Source organism: Myodes glareolus, chromosome 22, assembly GCF_982192425.1.
Source record: "Myodes glareolus chromosome 22, mMyoGla1.1, whole genome shotgun sequence".
NCBI classification, from domain to species: domain Eukaryota; kingdom Metazoa; phylum Chordata; class Mammalia; order Rodentia; family Cricetidae; genus Myodes; species Myodes glareolus.
Genome location: NC_142047.1, coordinates 37171538 through 37190316, shown reverse-complemented (window position 1 = coordinate 37190316; position 18779 = coordinate 37171538). Strand labels below are relative to the sequence as shown.

General features: G+C 49.6%; 2 protein-coding genes and 1 long non-coding RNA gene across 5 annotated transcripts in view; 2 read left to right on the top strand and 1 right to left on the bottom strand.

The window, feature by feature from the left end:
* Znrf1 (zinc and ring finger 1) overlaps positions 1–6567 on the top strand; it is an 89024-nt gene extending 82457 nt beyond the window's left edge. Inside the window, exons 3-5 of one of the 3 annotated variants that reach the window (XM_048437226.3) lie at positions 2675–2780; positions 5048–5139; positions 6266–6567. In XM_048437226.3, the coding sequence (XP_048293183.1) occupies positions 2675–2780; positions 5048–5105 (164 nt within the window). In that variant the 3' untranslated portion in view covers positions 5106–5139; positions 6266–6567. Of the gene's footprint in view, positions 1–2674; positions 2781–5047 lie in introns of all 3 variants that reach the window. The other 2 variants (XM_048437225.3, XM_048437224.3) reach the window with 2 other exon arrangements.
* A 2536-nt stretch (positions 6568–9103) lies between these two features.
* Positions 9104–13972, bottom strand: Ldhd (lactate dehydrogenase D). The gene is made up of 11 exons (XM_048437223.3): positions 13814–13972; positions 13521–13633; positions 13166–13307; positions 12887–13028; positions 12594–12753; positions 12184–12383; positions 11960–12088; positions 11754–11881; positions 11077–11167; positions 10868–10979; positions 9104–10780 (listed from the first exon to the last, which is right to left on the bottom strand). Exons 1-11 carry the CDS (start codon positions 13883–13885, stop codon positions 10615–10617), a joined length of 1455 nt encoding a protein of 484 aa, XP_048293180.1. The 5' UTR covers positions 13886–13972; the 3' UTR covers positions 9104–10614.
* Positions 13973–14105: 133 nt separating this feature from the next.
* On the top strand, positions 14106–17337 carry LOC146890150 (uncharacterized). Its single transcript, XR_014999027.2, has 3 exons — positions 14106–14266; positions 15898–16003; positions 16808–17337. It is a non-coding gene; the product is annotated as an uncharacterized LOC146890150 (long non-coding RNA).
* The last annotated feature ends 1442 nt before the right edge of the window (positions 17338–18779 follow it).

The window sequence follows — 18779 nt, the reverse complement described above, 5'->3', positions numbered from 1 at the left end:
TTAGCAGAAGATCATTGTGGTGGAGGCGCACACCTTTAATCCCAGCACTCAGGAGGCAGAGGCAGGCAGATCCTAAGTTTGAAGTCAGCCTGGTCTATAGAGTGAGTTCCAGAACAGCCAGGGCTGCACAGAGAAACCCTTGTCTTGACAAACCAAACAAACACAGATTAGAAAGAAAATGAAAGAAGGATGAAAAGGAAAGGAAGGAAGAACAAAGGAAGACAGAAGAAGGGATATTCTGGTGAGACAGGTGTTTTGCTACAGTGTCATGGTCATGACAACCAGTATGCTGCTTCGGTAGACCCCCGTAGTGCAGGCCCATGCTTGGCTTCTTGCTTTATGATGTTCTCCTCCTTCTTTACCAAGAGGTATTACCCTATCTTCAGAACTCTGAAAATGCTTTTGTGTGAGCTCACTTTCTTTCGGCCTTCCTCCTTTCCTTTCTGTGTCCTGTGTGTCCATGCTCACATGTGGGAGGATACTGTTGCATTCAAGTGGAGGCCAGAAGACAACATAGTGGGGACTTTTTTTAGATTACTTTTTTAATTTTATGTGTATGGATGTTTTACCTGCATGTGTGTATGTACACCATACATGCCTCTGTGCCTTTAGAGGTCAGAATAAGGTATCCTATCCCCTGGAACTGGAGTTATGGGTGTTGTGAACCTCTAGGTGGGTACTGGGAACTGAACCCAGGTCTTCTGCATTAGCAGCAAGTGCACTTAACTGCTGAGCCCTCTCTCCAGTCCTCTCTTCTTATTCTTTGAGATGAGGTCTCTTGCTGAACCTGGAGCTCACGGATTTGGCTAGGCTGACAGGCTAGTGAACTCTAGGGATCCTGTCTCTGCCTTTTCGGTGCTAGAATTAGAGACACATGCCAACATGTTAGGTTTTTAGATAGGTGCTGGTAATTTGAACACATATTGTGCCTGAGTGGAGGGTACTTTACCAACTGAGTCATCTCCCCAGCCCACGGAAGCTCTGAGAGGCTAGAGGAGAGGACACTGCATGGAGAAGCTGAAAACTGCTCTGTGACTATGAAACATCTTGGGCCTTTGCTTTATTTAGTTGGCTTTATCCCTCTGGGTATCCTCATTGCAGCCAAATTTGTCAAAACATTAGATTGCACCTCATAAAATCCAAGGGCATTGGGACAGGGCACTTCTGCTGTTAGGAGACACTCTGCTTAAGATCTGTGTCTGGAGAGTAGGACACTCCAGCGTTACTAGGAAAGGAGTCTGAGATACCGTGTCCTGTCTGCCAACCCACTGGGCCAGCGGCAGCTCTGTACTCGCCAAAGATGCTGTAAGACCAGACACTCATCTGTGCCTAAGCTACACCTTCTACTAGGAGTTTTCCCTTTGGCTTCCATCCTCCTGACTGACATGCCACAGGGGCACCTATAGATGCACGCCCTTGCAATTAGCCAACTCTGAGCTTCACCTCAGCCTTCTGTCCCAAGCCCCATGCCACCAAGAGTTCTGGAGCCCCTTGGTGAGTGCCTTGCCAGAATACTCCATGGGTCAGCTAAGTCCTGCCCTATCCATTGTGAATACCTGGGGACCCCCATACACCTCACAGAAAACTTTAGCTCCCTGTGAGATGGGTAGTGTTTTTAAGCCACAAGGGAATTTTCTTGTGTGGCCTGAATCTATCTATCTTTATCTATCTATCTATCTATCTATCTATCTATCTATCTATCTATCTATCTATTTATCTATGTGATTTTTTTTGTTTGTTTGATTGGTTTTTTGAGACAGGGTTTCTCTGTAGCTTTGGAGCCTGTTCTGGAACTAGCTTTGGTTCCAGGCTGGTCTATGTCGTGGGAAGTGATCTCAGCCCGTCTTCTTTAACAGCAGTAACCTGCTCACTTAGTCTTTTATTGTGGTCTGGGGGACTTCCACGTCACCTCTTCATTACCAGACCTGACTATGGGTTTATTAAACTTTCTCCTTGGACAGTCTCTTTAGTCTCTTCTCTGTATATTTTGCCCCACATCTATTCTGAACCCTGTATCTAGACAAAGCAAACTTCTGGGAATCTCCATTGGTATGTCCCTGTGGAGATACTCAGTAGACATCTTGATTCGACTCTCTCTAACCTTGTCTTTTTCCTGTGGCATCTCTTACAGACATGTGCATGCTATTGCCCTACCTTTGTTAACACGTGTGCTGTTGCTGCGTGTTCAGCGTTGGCTCCAGAATGCGATCCCTATCTCCACCTCTGCTGCCTCTTGGCTAAGCAAAGGAGACTGAGGTTCCACAGCACAGCACGACTCTGCCTTTGGGACTTGGTTTCACCCCTGCCTGTGACTCCCTGAGTCTCTTTGTAACCTGTCTTAGCAGACTTCCTGAAGTTCCCAGGTGTCTGACACTGTTTCCTTTTCCTGAAATCTAATCCCTCCCATCCCAGACCACGTGACTTCTCCAAAGCTGTCCTTGAACAGTCTGAGTAAGCACTTTTCTTCCCTGCTCCTACTGCCTGACTCAGAAGACTGGTCAGAAGGCTCTTACAGTTACTGCAAATTTCTCCCATTGCTGTGTCCCCTGCACACGAAGCATAGAGGTTCAGCTCATGCAAGTAGTTGCTGGAACTGTGTTTGCTCTGTGCCACCCTGTGCCACCCTCCTGCTGGTGACTAACCCTGTTGGTCTCCCTGTCTGTCTATCTTGCAGATGACGTGCTGACTAAAGATGCGGGTGAGTGTGTGATCTGCCTGGAGGAGCTGCTTCAGGGGGACACGATAGCCAGGCTGCCTTGCCTGTGCATCTATCACAAAAGGTACAAGGGCTTGGCAAGAACAACTCTGACAAATCCCACATCCAAGGGGTAGATCGCCTTCACCAGCCATCCAGTCCTCTTTGCTTATAGGATGGTTTGTACCCTTTGCTATCTGAAAGGGGTCAGGCATCTACTGTAGTGACGGAGGGCTCAGTCATTGCAAGGGCAGGGCAGAGGTGAATTGCTCAGGGTTCAGCTCTGCTTCAGCAGTTCAGATGGTAGGAGCTGTGGGCAGACCTGGCTTGGAGGTATACAGGATCCCACCTGGAGCTTGGCTCCCTTCCCTCTGAACCCTGCCCTGCAGAGAAAGATAGCAAGGGTAGAACAGCTGTCCTTGCTGGCCTGTGCGGCACCCTCCTCCTGCAGGGGAGGCAGGAAAAGGCACTACCTGTAAGTCCTGAGCCCTGCTATAATTAGCCAGGCCAAAGTTTGTCCTCTGCCTTCAGCAGTTGCCTTTGTTGCTGGTTTTTCCCTAACTGGAAAGGAGACACCTCCTTGCCCAGGACAGGACAGGAGCACACCCTGTGTTCCTGTGGCCACCACCTGCTCTCTGCTCCTCCGGCCCACACTGGCACTGGGGCTTTTCTAAGCCCAGCCCAGGACTACTGGTCTTCAGTTTCACGGCTGTGCCTGGTGTGTGATTGGCCTGAGAGAACTGTGGTTCTTTTTTTTTTTTTTAAATAAAATCTTTTTTTGGTTTTGGTTTTTCAAGATAAGGTTTATATATATACAGATTTTTTTATTTATTAAGTATACAGTGGTCTGCCTGCATATGTTCCTGCAGGCCAGAAGAGGGCAGCATATGTCATTACAGATGATTGTGAGCAACCATGTGGTTGCTGGGAATTGAACTCAGGACCTCTGGAAGAGCAGCCAAGGACCTCTGGAAGAGCAGCCAGTGCTCTTAACCTCTGAACCATCTCTCCAGCCCAGAACTGTGGTTCTTGATGTGGTTTCCACCACACACCCTCCAGAGAGGTGCTAATCAGAGCCAGTAAAGAAAACCCTTGGCCCTAAGCAAATTACCTGTTTGGTTACTCTCTTTGAAAATGCTGAGATGTGGGTTTACAAATCAGGACAGTGTCTTGGGGCACTTGTTTCTTCTTTGATGCAGACAGCCCTCTATAAACACTGGAAGTTGAGGCCTTACTTAACCCCTTCCCAGGCTCACTTAGCAATGTCAGAGAGCCCAAGGGTCTAGCTTCCCTTCCTACTGTTGTAGCCAAGCTCCTGAGAGGGCTGCCCTCATCATTCCCGGTCTGGTCATGCTTATCACTGGCCAGCCTCTCATATGGTCCCACTTCCTGCCCCGCCTTTGAGCCAGTTAACCTGCTGCTCTATGTAGTCCGCCTGCACTCACCTTAGTGTTAACTGTTGCTGTCCTGGGCTTCTTGTACTTTGACTTTGGGCCTCTCTTGCCCTTTCTGCAAAACCAGATGGACCAGAGTCTATACTTGCTCTGCTGCCTCTGCTGAGCCAGGAGCATTTTTTTTTCCCCAAAGATTTATTTGATTTATCGAGACAGGGTCTCACTGTGTAGCTTCAGCTATCCTGGAGCTTACTCTACACTAGACTGTCCTTGAACTTAGAGATCGCCTGCTTTTGCCTCCCAAATGCTAGGATTACAATTGTGCACCACCACCACACCCAGCTTATTTTATTATTTGATGTGCATGGATATTTTGCTTGCATGTATTTATATGATGTATGTGCCTGGTGCCCACTGAGATCAGAAGAGAATATTGAATCCCTATTAGCTGGAGTTAAAGATGTTTGTGAGCCACTATGTGAATGCTAGGAACCAAACCTGGCTCTTTTGAAAGAGCAGCAAGGTCTCTTACCCACTGAGCCATTTCCCCAACCTCCAGGATCGTGTGTGTGTGTGTGTGTGTGTGTGTGTGTTAACTTTAAATTGTGTATTGTCTGTGCATCTATGTGTATGTGCATCTGAGTGCAGGGGCCTACCAAGGCCAGAGGGATCAGATCCCCTGGGGCTGCACTTATGGGGCGAGTGTGAACCAAAGACAAGGGTGCTGTCTAGCAGAGCAGCGTGCACTCTCAGCTACTGCCCTCTGCCTCTGTGTCCTCAGATCATTCTTGATAGTCTTCCTGCTTCCGGGAGGTGGAGGGGGGCATAATCATTTCTCCCTGGGGTCCCTTCAGGAAAGATTTGGAAAGCCCTTCCCGAGAGTCCAGCCCCTTGACAGCCCCCTTGGCAGGAGCAGTGTTGCCAGCAGCTGACGTGTCTCCCTTTTTACCTGCTCCAGCTGCATAGACTCCTGGTTTGAAGTCAACAGATCTTGTCCAGAGCACCCTGCTGACTGACCCTGCTGGGCTGGCTTGCTGACTCCTCTCAAAGGTGAGCCCACACTCGGTGGGGGCTCTGGGCTTACAGAGTAAAGTTTCTGGGCACTGGGGAGAGGGGCCAGGCTGCCTGATATACACCCCTCCAAGAAGAACGCAGTGAGCAGTTCCCAGGATGTGGAGGGATTGATTTTCCTGGGGAAACATAAGAGAGGGATCGTAACCCGCTCATGAAGAACTCAGTGCAAAGGTAGAATCCACTCCTTTCCCTGAGGAAAGGCAGAAGGATCCCCTGCAGAGCGCGTGGGCTGAAGCAAGGGAGCCCAGTTGGGCTCTGCAGCTGTCTCCTTACAGCAGCTGTCTCCTCCTTGCTCGCCGCTTGCCTCTCGGAGGCTCCCGAGGCTCTGTTTCTTTAGAAATGGGAGAATCACTAAACAGAGGGGCTGTGGAACGTACACTGTCCACTGCCCAGTGCTTCTCTGAGATCTGTTCACTGCTGTTCTTCCACCTGAGGGCTCCAGGCCACTCTCAGCCCTTCCGTCCACTGCACAGTGTCACAGTAGCAGCGGCCAGCATGACAGCCCCTCCCACACATGCATATGTGTCTCCAACGCAACTGCTCATTTCCTCCCCAGGGAACCTTGTTTAACTGCTGACCCCTCTCCAGTCCCCCACCATGTGCTTTCTGAGGTCTATGCTGGCATATTGTCTCTCTCTCTTTCTCCCCCCGCCCTTGGCAATCAGAACATAAGTCCCAGAAAAACCAATAGCCCATTTCTACTTCATCTCACATCCAAAGATTTGGGGGGGATTGCCTTTCTTCTCTTTCTCTCCTTGTTCTGTTTTCTTTTGTTAGGTTTATTTTATTTATTCCAAGTAAATGCCCAGACCAGCTGACGGTGTCAGGCAAATCAGGGACATTTGCTCTTTTTACCTTCACCTCAAAATCTGATGACAAGGGGAGAAGACAAAGCAAGGGTGAGAGTGAGGCAGGGGACTGGACCCTGGCTTCAAAATGCAGGTCCAAATGGCCCGCATGATGTTTGGCTTCTGGGGCCTTCCTGGACTGAACCAGACGCCCCAGCCGACCAGCCTGCCCTCAGAGGGACACGCTGCTGCCACCGTGAGATGGAGCAGCCGCTCTGACGAGACGGAGCACGACTGGCTTCTTCCGACCACAGGACAGACGGCCCTGTTCCTGGGAGGAGCTCCTCGGACACTGGGCAGAGCTGAGCTTGGGACACCAGAGGGAACAGGGCATCCCTTCTGCACTGACTTCCTGAAAATGGTCCTCCCTCCTCCCTGAGGACACCAACTGGATGAGAGCGAGTCTGAGAGAAGAATGAATTGACCTCTATCCTTCCCCTCACCGTCAACCCAGGAGGGAAAGGGCATTTTCTTTTTCACCTTTGAAAGGCGTTGTGGGTCTGTCTTTAAAGTGTTTACAACAACAAAAAAATTATATAAAAAAAAGTCTAGTGTCGACTGGTGTTTTCCTCGTGATGTTTACAGATTGCTGTTTGCTGCCCAGCTAAAACCCGCTCAGTGACAGAACCAAGCATAGCCATGTCTTCACCACTAGCACTCTGAGAGCGGGCGGGCACTCGGTCACTTCCTTTGCCCAACACCCCACTTGACTCTCTGCGTCACCAACCTTTCTACTTTGGGGGATTTGTTTTGTTGTTTTTCTGTCCCATCTTTCTGGCTTCGTTTTGCACTTTTCTCCTCTTAGTACCCTGGTACCTTGATTTCCTTGCCAAAAAAAGAAAAGGAAGATGAAGAAGAGCCCATCAAGGACGCTTCCCCTTCCATCCCCATGTTTTTCCTGCCTTTCGTCCTGGATCTGGTCCAATCAGAGGATTTAACAATCACAAATACACTGAAAAAAAGCCTGGACATTTTTCTTAGGCCCTTGTGGTTTTGTTTTGTTTTCCCTTGAGAAAACATAAGACTTATTAAAGGAACATGTACTGCTCCCCGTTTTCAGGCACACTGAGAACATTTTAGCCATTGATATTCACACGTGGCATCAGCCCATGCAGGATAGGTTTCTGTGTTTATATATTAAAATACAAAAAAAAACTTATAAAATATTTTAAGAATGTTCAAAGCTCGGGAGAAAAGCTTTTCATCAGTCAAGGTGTTTTGATATGGTATTAAAATAATATCTATAAAAGATACACTGTGTGATCTTATTTTAATGAAGTGTTGTTACACAGTCAAGGAGTAGAGGTCAGAGACCAGTTCCCTCTGTCCACCTTCCCAGCCCAGCACTCCCTTAGCACCTGGAGTGGCTCTTAGCCGCACCTGGGCCGAGGCTGGGCGATGGAGGTTCAGGTATGGCTTTCAAGTTAATGAATTCTTAAGTAACTTTCAGTCTAATATCATTGCTGATTGTGAGGGGATGTTTCTGGAAAGATATTCAGGGGCCAAGGTCTTGCAGTCATCAGGTGCTGCAAGGATGTGGGCACCTCCAGGTGCCAACCCTGCCCACCCTTCACAGCCTCTGCTCCCCATCCTGTATTCTGCTTGCCTGATGCTCCATCCACAGCTCAGTGCTGACTCATGGGCATGCTTCACTGAGGCCCAGAAAGAGGCCTTGGTTTGGAGCTGTGCCAGCTCACAGTGTCTAAGCCAGAACCAGCCACTCAGCCTCATAAACGTTGGCAAATTGCAGGCTGGGCAGGGAACTCAGGGCAGAGGCAGCAGTGCAAAATACCTGCCCCGTCTCCTAGCCAGGTTCTAGGAGTTGCATTTCAGGGCCTCCTTCAGAGCCAGCTAAGGAAAGCTCTGGAGGGAGGTGGCTACTTATCTGTGCCATGGCCATTTTCAGACCTGCCCTTCGTACTGCTGCCTCAGGGCCCAGTTCCAACAGGCCCTCAAGTTTGGACTATGCTACCATTCTTGTTCTGAGGTCACCTTGCCTCAGATGCTTCCTGAAGTACCTACTCTGTGCGGACATTTGTCGGCCAGTGGGCATATGTGAGCCCGGCAGGCAGGCAGGCAGGCAGGCAGGCAGGCAGGCTCAGAGAACTGAATGCTTTAGAGTCTGAGTGTTGAGAGCTCGGGCCCTGAGCTGTGAGCACTGTTAATACTAGAAACTGCAGTGTCTGTGCTGGGGGCATTTTACTTCTTGGCAGAATGGTGAGGCAGTAACTTCATCTGAACTTGATTCCTTGCATGTGAAGTGGGGACACAGTGATGCAGCTCAGTCGAGTGAGGGTCAGGGATCTGCCCCAAAGGCCTGGCACATACGCAGCAGGCTTCCTTGTAGCTTTGTCACTGCAAAGGGCACTGTTCTATCCCCAGCACCTTCAGCTTCTGCCTGGCTACTGTGTCTCCCTGTTCTATATATAATCCTACCAGCAGAACTGGCAGGGCAGGGCCCAGCTCTGAAAGCGATCTCCTTGCCTGACCCCTGGGCCTGGAGACAGGCTTCATGTGCCCACCTTGGCTGTGTGAGCCCGGCTGCTTTGGCGGAGCTGTGGCTGAGTCCGGTGGTTGAGTTGGTTGGGGCAGCGCTGGGCCCCACTCCGGGTGCTATTCTAGGCTCTCTAGGCGGTGCTCATCTCATCCCCAGTGACTTCCGCCCCCACCCGGCACACCAAAGCCCTCTGTTGGCTGTCACGTCCTCTGGATTTGGACCCAGATTGCCGGTGCCTGGTGTGAGGGTGGAATAGGCTTGTCTGGGCTTCCCAGGTGGCACTTGTGTTTGTCACCTGCCATCCAGACCACTCTCTAGAATCCTATGTTGCTCCTGCTCTGCCTTTCTGAGAGGGAAGAAAATATGGAAGAGCCAAGAGATGGGTTCTTCCCCTTTGCGCCAGGAGCCCAGAAAGCTTTCTGAGAGCTCCGGGAACCCCTTTTGGAAACCACCCATCTAATAGCCATTTAATAGTATTGAAGCTCATAGGAGAATGTCCTTCTTAGGAGATAGATGCTGAGCTATATAGCTGAGTGATTTCAAGCAATGTATAATCTAACTCCAAATGGTTCCCCCCAAAAATACTCAAAGCAAATAAGGCAAAAATGTCCATTGTTGAATCTTCAACGACTGATATTTCAGTGAATAGTGTACTTGTTCTTTCAATTTTTCTGTATGTTTGGAATTTTCTTTAATAAAAGAAATTGTGGGGAAACGACTGTTTATTGAGTGTCTGCTAGTTGCTTGTTACTGGAGGGTGTGTCTAGAAGCTCTGCCCAACGGAACTCAATTTGGGAGGGCTTATGGGAGAGGCACACAATCTTTCTGGGGCAGCTTCACTAGAGCCTTCTCGTTCTCTGGTGATTGAGCAACTGATGTTTGGATTTCTACATCCTGAAGTGGTTTGGGAGAGAACCATGAGATGGACATCACAGAAAGGGGGTTCTTGTTACTGAAGTTGGACTGAAAAAGTAACAGGGTGGCGGCCTCTTCCCGGAGCATGGTGGGAGAAAAGTGGTTAGAGCGAGGGGTTGAGAGGCTGCTACTTCCCCTGTCCGTGGCTCCTTCCTGTTTTGTTTTTCCAACCCAAAAATCTAGGAGTAGGGGAGATGGTACTACAGTTGACTGGGACCCACAGGGGTAAAAGGTCTTGAGACTGGCCACCTGACCCTGGAAGGTAGGAACTACAAGATGCTATTTTTCAGATTTGTGGTGTCACCGCGCCCCCTTGTGGACTTTTGAGGAACAACTCCCACGTACCTCCAGACAGGCGCTCTGATCTGGGAATCTCAAAATTACCAGGCCCCCAAATAGGCAGTATGCTGATTTTGAAGGTAAAAGCTGGTGTTGCTGATTTTGAAGGTAAAAGTTGGTGGATGGTGCATTACACCATGGAGACGGGTGGTACATAGAGGATCAGCTCACCTCCATTTCTAACGGCCTACGTGGCAGCAGCTTGAAGAGAGTGTTCCAGTCTAAACCTGGTGGGGAAGCTGTCCTAAGTGACCTCCTGCACAGGTGGGTCTTCTGCCTCCGTATGCAAATGCAGGAGGGTTGGGACAGGCTTTCTTCCAGAGCCTGAACTTGAGCCACTTCCCCAGGCTACTATCGGTCCAAGAGGACAGGCCCAAGACAAATGGCTCATTAGTCCAAGGTCAGAGACCAAAGGGTACAGGATACAGCTGCAAATAGGGTTCACATTCATGGGCACTGGCAGACAAGGAGAAGGGCTAACAGTGTGGAATGAAGGCTCCTTCCCTATGTATAGGAGTGATCCTGTCCCTGTGTCGAGGATGAGCCGTGATGATGCTGGACACTAGCGGGAGAGGCCTCCACAGAGGGATCTGATCTTACTCTGGGAGGAGACCCACACCATCTCTGCCAGCCAGGAAGAAACTCCGCTGGAGCAAAAGGCTAAGGGCGGCAAGGAAAGTAGTTCCCTGTAAGTCCATCCTCTTGACCTTCACCTTGAGAGTCAGCTACACAGAGACACCTGGCAGGCACAGATAGCATCAGTCATTCTGTCTTGTAAAGCCAGCTGCATGAAGGGAAGGTCGCAAATGGGCTCTGCATTCTGGGGATTGTAGGCCGATGGTTTCAAGTTCCTCACAGCACTTTGCCTGGGTTCATGAGACCTCTGGGATCCAGTGTGTCTTTGAGCTGCCGCATAGTCGCCATGCCCACAGTGCCCACTTCCTCTTGCAGCAGCTGTCTCTTGCCCAGCCCGATGCCATGCTCTCCCGTGCATGTCCCATGGAGTGCCAGGGCACGCCTAGGAGGCCAAATGGAATCCTCAGCAATCCCTTCTCGGCTGCCCCTACCCTCCCCAACACCCACCCCTCCCTGACTCGGCCCTTACCTGCCCAGATTTTCTGCAAAGGCCTTGAGCCTGCTCTGCTCTTCCACATCATCTGGGTTGACCAGTATGATGCAGTGAAAATTGCCATCACCCACGTGCCCAACAATGGCTCCTGGGGACCCAGAGAACAAAGCTGTCACCTCTGACCTCCTTGCCCAGACACTAGCCAACCCCAATGCCTCCCAAACAGGAATTTCGTAGAACAGAACCTGTGAGTTTTGAGGCCTTAAGCTCCTCCTTGGTCTCTACCAAGATCTCCGGCAACCGGGAGATGGGCACACACACATCCGTAGAATAGGCCTGAATCAGAAGGCGAGCTTAAGTGGTTCTCCCTGTTGCCCACTGCCTACCTAAAGGTAAGGGACCACTGTGACTCGGGCTTTGGACCAGTCCAGGGAATCTTGATGCCATTGAATGAAACATCTGTCCTCCAGCCCACTAGCCTTGGTGTGTTTATTAGCTCAGGTCTCCACTACTCCCCTGGATTCAAGCCTGGACCACATGCAGGTTCCCAGCACCCCACACTATTGAACTTCTGTGTATTCTGCCCAGAGCCCAGCTTTCTCTTCTGGGTAGACTACCTCCTTGCTCTCCATTTTTTCCCGGAGGCTGTTCCTCCATGTTTAAAATTCCTAAGCACTCAGTCCTGCACCTGGAGCTGGCTCACATCAAGAATTCCCAAATTTTCGGCATGACATTATTCTCCCTCTCGGCTGGTCAGGGGTGCAAGGTGCAGTCCTAGGTGCGATGGTCTACAGTCCTAGTCCTCATGACCACCCAGCTAGCCCTTGGGGAGCCTCAGCCTTCTCTGTGCTGGATCATGGGTTGAGGAAAGGGGTTATGACCTGAACTATCGATCCCACCTCCACCCCGGCCCCCAGCTCACCTTCCGTCCAGGAGACAGGGCCAAGACTGCATACCAAGCATTGTGCCGTGCCGCCCAAAGCTCACTGCGCTTTTCAGCCTCCTTGGCCCAGGAGAAGTGAGAGCCCCCGTTATCCTGAGTGATGGCCTCTGTAGGAACAGAAAGGCTGACCCTTAGTCCTGCACTAGGACAGCCCAGGCCCCACTGCGCTCCCCTCCCCAGCGCACCTGTGCGTTGCACCTGTTCTGCTAATGCCTGCTGGGAGCCATGGAACTCCAAGAAGAGGGTGGGTGCCACAGGGCAGTTCAGTTTGCTGTGTCGGTTGCAGGCGTCCATCATGACGTCATCCAGGAACTCTGGAACCAGGGAGAGGGCTACTTCGGTGAGGCCTGACCTTCTCTGGGGGCCTTTTCTATAGAACCCACCCCAGCTGACTCAGTTTCTTGCTCACCAATGCGAGCCACAGGCACTGCAGACTGAAGGATCTGAACGGTGCTGTCCACAGCGGCTTGAACACTGGGGAATGCACAGGTGGCTGCCACTGTGGCCTCAGGAGCAGGATGCAGGCGCAGGGTGGCAGAAGTAATGATGCCCAGAGTCCCCTCTGAGCCCACGAAGAGTCCTGTGAGATTGTAGCCAGCCGAGCTCTTCCTGGACCCAGGGACACATAAGGTAGGTGAGTGCCCAGGACATGTGATTCTGTCTAGAAGCATAAAGCTATGAGACAGACTTGGACTGATCTCCTACAGCCCCAATTATCATCACAGTGCTTGTGATTTAATGACCTGGCTTGGCCTTGCACAGGGAGAGTCAGTGTCTCTGGCCCTCCAGGGTTCCAGGGCCCTCCTAAGTATCCCTCACCTGTAATGGCGTCCTCGGCCTGCAGTATGAAGCAGCCTGCCATCAGGCAGCACCACGTCCAGGTTGATCACGTTGTGCCGCATGGTTCCATAGCGCACAGCATTGGTGCCTGAGGCCCCAGTGGCTGCCATGCCACACAGAGAAGCATCTGCACCTGGGTCTAAAGGATAAAGTGCTGGAGAGGGCAACTTGGGAAGCTCTTTCCCTGTAGGAAAGATGGGGTCCTCTGAAATCCCCCAAACAGCCCCTCCAACACCTCAGGACCCTGAGGAACTGGTTAGTCCCGGGCCTACCAACAGGAAACCAAAGGCCGCTGTCACGCAGGTGGGTATTGAGAGCTTTTCGGGTGACACCAGGCTCCACCACCACGGAGAAATCTTCTGTATTCAGCTCAGTGATTCGGTTCATATGGGTCAGGTTAATGCACACTCCACCCTGGTAGCAGGGAAGCCAAGAAAGCTGCCCAACTCGGTCTCCAGGCCAGGAGCAGCCCCTAGGACCCCATTTTGTGGCTGAGGCCCCCAGCAGTCATGCCAGAGCTCTAGGATGACAGGTGGAGCACCCCATTATACCTGTACAGCACAGACTCCCCCCTCAACACCGGTGCCAGTGCCAAACGGGATGATGGGAACACCTTGGTTGTAGCACAGGGTTGCCAGGCGGCTGACTTGGTCCACATTCTGAGGCCACACCACAACATCGGGAGGTTGGCACCTAGAAGCAGGCAGGCCTCAGAAGTTTCGAAAGGCGTTCCAGCCCCTAGCCTCTCATTTCCAGGAACCTGGAGTTTTCCAAGGACCTGAGGACAGGGCCTCAGCGGATTGGAACAGAGAACCCCTCTCTAAAGAGAACGCCAGCACATTCCAAACAGGTGGCAAGAGACCAGGACAGCCCAGGACCCTCAGTCCCAGCAGAAGCTTCTGATACCTATGCATCGACTCGTCATGCCCGTGATGCTCTCTGACGGCAGAAGCAGTGGACACGTGGGGGCTCCCTACAACTGCCTTCAGAGTTTCCACAAAGTCCTGACTGAGTCCACCCTGCCAGGAAGAAGCAGTGTGCGAGTGTCATAGGAAAGATAACAGAAGTTACAGCCCTACCCTGTGGCAGGAGGGGAGAACAGGAGCCGGTCAGAGTGCAAGAGATGACGTCACAGACCCTCGAGCACTTCGCACCAGGCTCCCCACCCTCCAGGACCCCATCCACACATAGACATATACCTGTGACCCCCTGGAGCAGTAGCCCCTCCAGGGAGACAGCCTCTGGGTTGCCACCCGAAGAAACATGGCCATAACCAAACCGCAGCTAAGGTGAGAGTACTGGGAAGGGGAGGAGGCAGTGCCAACCAGCCGCTAGCTGGGTCCAATGGCCGCACTGGGTGGAGCCTGCTTAAGGTGGAGCCAGCTTAAGGTGGCTCCTGCAGATCTGGAAACAAGGACAGCAGCCACTTGCGTGCCCTAAAAGTCAGCTGCTTCCGGTAGCCCTTAACACAAACTCCGCACGGGTAGGCTTTGGAAGTTCCACTGACCCCTCGGACTCTCCCGTCTACACTTCCCACCTCCTCCTTGACCTCTAGGCTCTAGTTTCCCTTTTCTTTTCAGAGCTCAGGCCAGGCTCATGACCTTGGCACATTCACTAGGCCCTGAGGTATACTACACACGCCTGTGTCTGAGGTAAGTATCACAGACAGAATATCAGTCATTTCTCCGCTTGGTGCATGAGTTCAATCCTCGGGACCCACAAGGGGGAAAGAGAGAACGAGCTCCAGCAAGTTGTCCTCTGACCTTCATACAAGTGCTATATAGTACACGTGTGTGTGTGTGTGTGTGTGTGTGTGTGTATGTATGATGCACACATACACTCAAATTTTTTTGCCTCAGTTCCCAGAATTAACATTTTTAAATATTTTTTTTAAAAAATTATTTATTATGTATACAGTGTTCTAGGGGGTGTGAGTCATCATGTGGTTGCTGGGAATTGAACTCAGGGCCTCCTGAAGAACAATCAGTGCTTGATACCTCTGAGGCATGCCTCCAGTGCCAGAGCTAATGTTTGAAAGCACCAAGTTCCAACAGTCTACCAGGAAGCAAGCTCACTTTAACATTTCATTAAAACCATAGCTAGACCTGACTATGTAAAAGTTCTGTATGACTGTTTGTTTCCATTCTCAAATTCTCCTGTTGACTAGAAAAATTCCTACATTTTAACTAATCTTGTTTTCAAAGGAATAGAGGAAAAAGTATAGACAGGACAACAGCCACTATATATTGACACAATCCAAACATTGTCCCCCAAATACAGTCATACAAACGTACAGTTTAAATTAGACAAGATGAGACTAATAATTTTAGCACAGATAATTTGAAAACAGAAATGCAAAACTGAGTGCTGGGAAGCCAGCTCAGCAGGTAAGAGCGCCTGCTGTTCTTTCTCAAGACCCAAATTTATTTCCCAGCACCCATTTAATGGTTCACAAGCAGCTCCAACTCCAGTTCCGGAGGACACAGCACCCTCTTCTGGCCTCCACAGGCACAAACATACATGCAAGCAAAACATTCATACACAGAAAATAAAAATATATCTTAAAAAAAAAAAAGAAATGCAAGATGAAGTGGCCAGAGGTTTATCAGGAACAGCTTAAGTCATGGCTCCCATGCCTTAAAATCATCTGAGCCAGCCAAGCACATGGTGGTGCACACCTTTAATCCCAGCACTTCAGAGGCAGAGGCAGAGGCAGAGGCAGGCAGATCTCTGAGTTCGAGGCCAGCCTGCTCGACAGAGCGAGAGCTCCAGGACAGCCAGGACTACATGGACAAACCCTGTCCAGAAAACAAAACAAAACAAAACAACATGAACATACAAAACACTGACCAGAAATCTTCCTGAGGGCACCAAGATAGTAAAAAATGTAACATTCTTTATGGTTACATAAATCACAGGGACAATTTCTTTAATAGCCTCATTTCTCTGTCTCAAGTGATTGAACAGAACCCCAATTGGCTCAGCAGAGGCCCCCCCCCCCCCAATTTCCAGTTTGACAAGGCCTGTCATACAGTGGCAAAATATCCCAAATGGTCCAACAGAGCTCAAACAGTTGAGATTGCTAAAAGACAAAGCCAGTCACCAAATACTAGTTACCAGGATGGTTCAAAACAAACCTAACTATCTTAAAGGAGCCCCAAACCAACAAGAAGACAAACCCTGGGGTACACTGACTGGGAAGAAACTCACTAAGGGTCAATTTTTTTATTTTTTAGAAATCCAAAACAAACCCAAATACTTATTTCTCTGCTTTATCCGATAGAACTAAAAAGCAGCTGATGCCCCGGAAATGGGAAGAAAGGGAAAGTCCCTGGAATCAAGTGACTCCGGGAGCTGTGGGGCCCTTCCATTTTCCTTATTTATCTGAGGTCAGTTTGTTCCAGTGGCCACCACCGGGGGGGGGGGGGCGGGGGGGGCGGGGGGAGTATCTTCCTGGTTATGTCACTGAAATTGTGACTTGGCGTTGTTAGGGCCAATGCCAATGCCTGAGCCCTGGCAGCGCCTAACAAGCCAGGCTTAGCCGCCCACTGCCAACAGCCCTGCTTACAAAGAAATAATACTGAAAAGCAGGGTGAGATTTATTAGATGTGACCACACTAGGAAGAGAAGCCAGGAGGTTCGGCGGCTCACCCACCTCCAAGCCATCTTTGGCGTCCTAGCATGAGGTTTAAACAGGGGAAGAGAATCAATCAGCTAATCCATCCTAGCTGAGGGGTGTCATTGTCTTGGTCTCTCCTGCAAAGTGGGCTGACCAGTTGTCAGCATTGTATGAAATCTCTTTCTGGAAGACCAGCTCTGCCTCTGGTGGGCACTAAAAGCCCAGTTTTTTGCTCTTTCCGGCTTGAGGTCCATTGTCTCAATATCCTGATAGCCTGAGGGAGGAACACAGTATCTGTTTATAATAGCTTCATTCCTGTAAGGATGGTTACACAAGCACATCACTTTTAAATAATTAATTCCACTCTTCTGGTCCCTAAAGGTCCTTGTTCATCTCATAATGCAAAGTTCATTTAGCCCATCTTTAAAGTTCCCAAAGTCTTAACAGTTCCAACACTGTTCAAGAGCCCCAACAGCTTCGCTAAAGTCACGGCAGTCTCTTAACTGAGAGTTTGTATAAAATAAAACAAGCTACGTACTTCCAATAAACAATGACATGGAATAAACTTTTCCAGTCCAGAATGAAAGAACGGAATGGTAGTAAGAAAATGTTTATTGAAGCAAGATCAAAACCCAACAGGGGAAAACACCAAACCCTGCAACTCCACATCTGGCATCTGGGACTCAAATTGGGACCATCTGGACACGAACAGCTCTGGACAGCTCTGCCCATCCAGCTCCATTGCCTGAAGTTCACGTTCCCTCTGTCTTGGGCAGGCTCCACTCCCATGTCTGCAGATTTTTCTCATCAGATCTGGCGTATCCAACATCCTGGAGCCTCCGCTCCAGTGTTCGGCTTTACCTTCAGACCTTTGCGTGATGATCTGTATGGCCTTCCTACAAAGAGTCAGACTCTGCCACATATCGAATGGCTTAGACAGCTTTCTGGAACTTTGGCACAAACTCTATGACCCCCTCCCCCTTACTCTTGCATCTTTCTTATCTTCAAAACCAGTACTATACAGAAGACATAGTCAAGTTCTGTTTGCAAGCTGAGATGTATCTTGTGCCCTGACCCAATAAAAACACTTTCTTTTTTTTTAAACTTTATTTATTTATTATGTATACAGCATTGTGCCTGCATGTATGCCTGCACACCAGAAGAGGGCACCAGATTTCATCATAGATGGTTGTGAGCCACCATGTGGTTGCTGGGAATTGAACTCAGGACCTCTGGAAGAACAGGCAGTGCTCTTAACTTCTGAGCCATCTCTCCAGCCCTAAAAACACTTTCCTAGTCAGCCATTGTGGAGCAGAGAATCCCCCGGTGGTAGCATTCTCAATTTCGGCTCTCCATTTTCACAACTTGGAGCCTTAGATGGGTGGGTCTTGCCTTCTGGGCACCTTACCTGTTATCCCAGTGCAGAGCAAGAGGCTCACCTTGAATGGCATTAATGTCTTCAGCAATTCCAGATGCTTTGTCTACATCTTCCTTGTTTGTGCCTTTAAATTTGCTCTCACCCCTTCCTCACTAGACCAAACATTTCCCCCGTCTTTCTGTCTCTCGCTATGTATCTGAGTAAAAGCAGTGAGCAGTAACCATATCACAGTCTGAATGCTGCCATGCCTTAAATTTTCTCCACCAGGGCTGGAGAGATGGCTCAGCGGTTAAGAGAATTGTCTGCTCTTCCAAAGGTCCTGAGTTCAATTCCCAGCAAGCACATGGTGGCTCACAACCATCTCTAATGGAGTCTGGTGCCCTCTTCTGGCCTGCAGGCAGACAGACAGACAGAATATTGTATACATAATAAATAAATATATAAAAAAAATTTTAAAAAAATTTCTCTACCAAACAAATGAGTCCTTTACTGTAAAATTGTTTCACTCAAGTTCTCAGTACATGGACAGAATGCAGCCTTACTCTTTGTGAGAATAGAATCCAGAAGGCTTCAGTCCAGTTCTTGACAAGGTCTTTGTTTGCTATGAAAGCCCATGAGGTCTCCACTAGCCACATTTCCTTTGGGATTCTAGTCTTCTGAATTCCCATCAGAATGGCCTAAGTAAGTTCTGCTTACTGCATTCCAGTTGCTTTTCTATGCAACTTCCATATTCCTCCCGAAAACCAGTTCCAAAGGACCACATGGTCAGATTTATTACAGCAATAACCTCACTGCTGGGTACCAAGTTTCAGCATTACTTAATTTTCTTCTCCTTATGGCAAAGACAAACTTAAGGAAGGAAAGGTTTCTTTCTGCTCACAGTTTGAGGTCATCATGGCAGGGAAGGTGTGAAGGCAAGAGCACGAGACAGCTGATAACATTACATCTACATTCAGGAAGCAGAGAGATGGATGCTCTACTTTTCTTATAGAACGCAGTGTGTATGTACATTCATGTGTCTGTGTGGGTACATTTACGTGTGCATGTGTGTGCATCAAGTGTGTGTTTGAGTGTCTTAGGCACTGTTCTATTGATGTGAAGACACAACCAAGGCAACAACCGTAAGAAAAAGCATTTAGTTGGGGACTTGCTTACAGTTTCAGAGGTT

Coding starts and splice junctions, on each gene's coding strand:
- Ldhd (XM_048437223.3), bottom strand. CDS start 13,885: ATGGCCATGTTTCTTCGGGTGGCAACCCAGAGGCTGTCTCCCTGGAGG. Junction 11,882..11,959: donor AGAACAGGTGCAACGCACAG/GTGCGCTGGGGA, acceptor CTGTTCCTACAG/AGGCCATCACTCAGGATAAC. Junction 11,168..11,753: donor CCCTGTCTCCTGGACGGAAG/GTGAGCTGGGGG, acceptor CTTCTGATTCAG/GCCTATTCTACGGATGTGTG.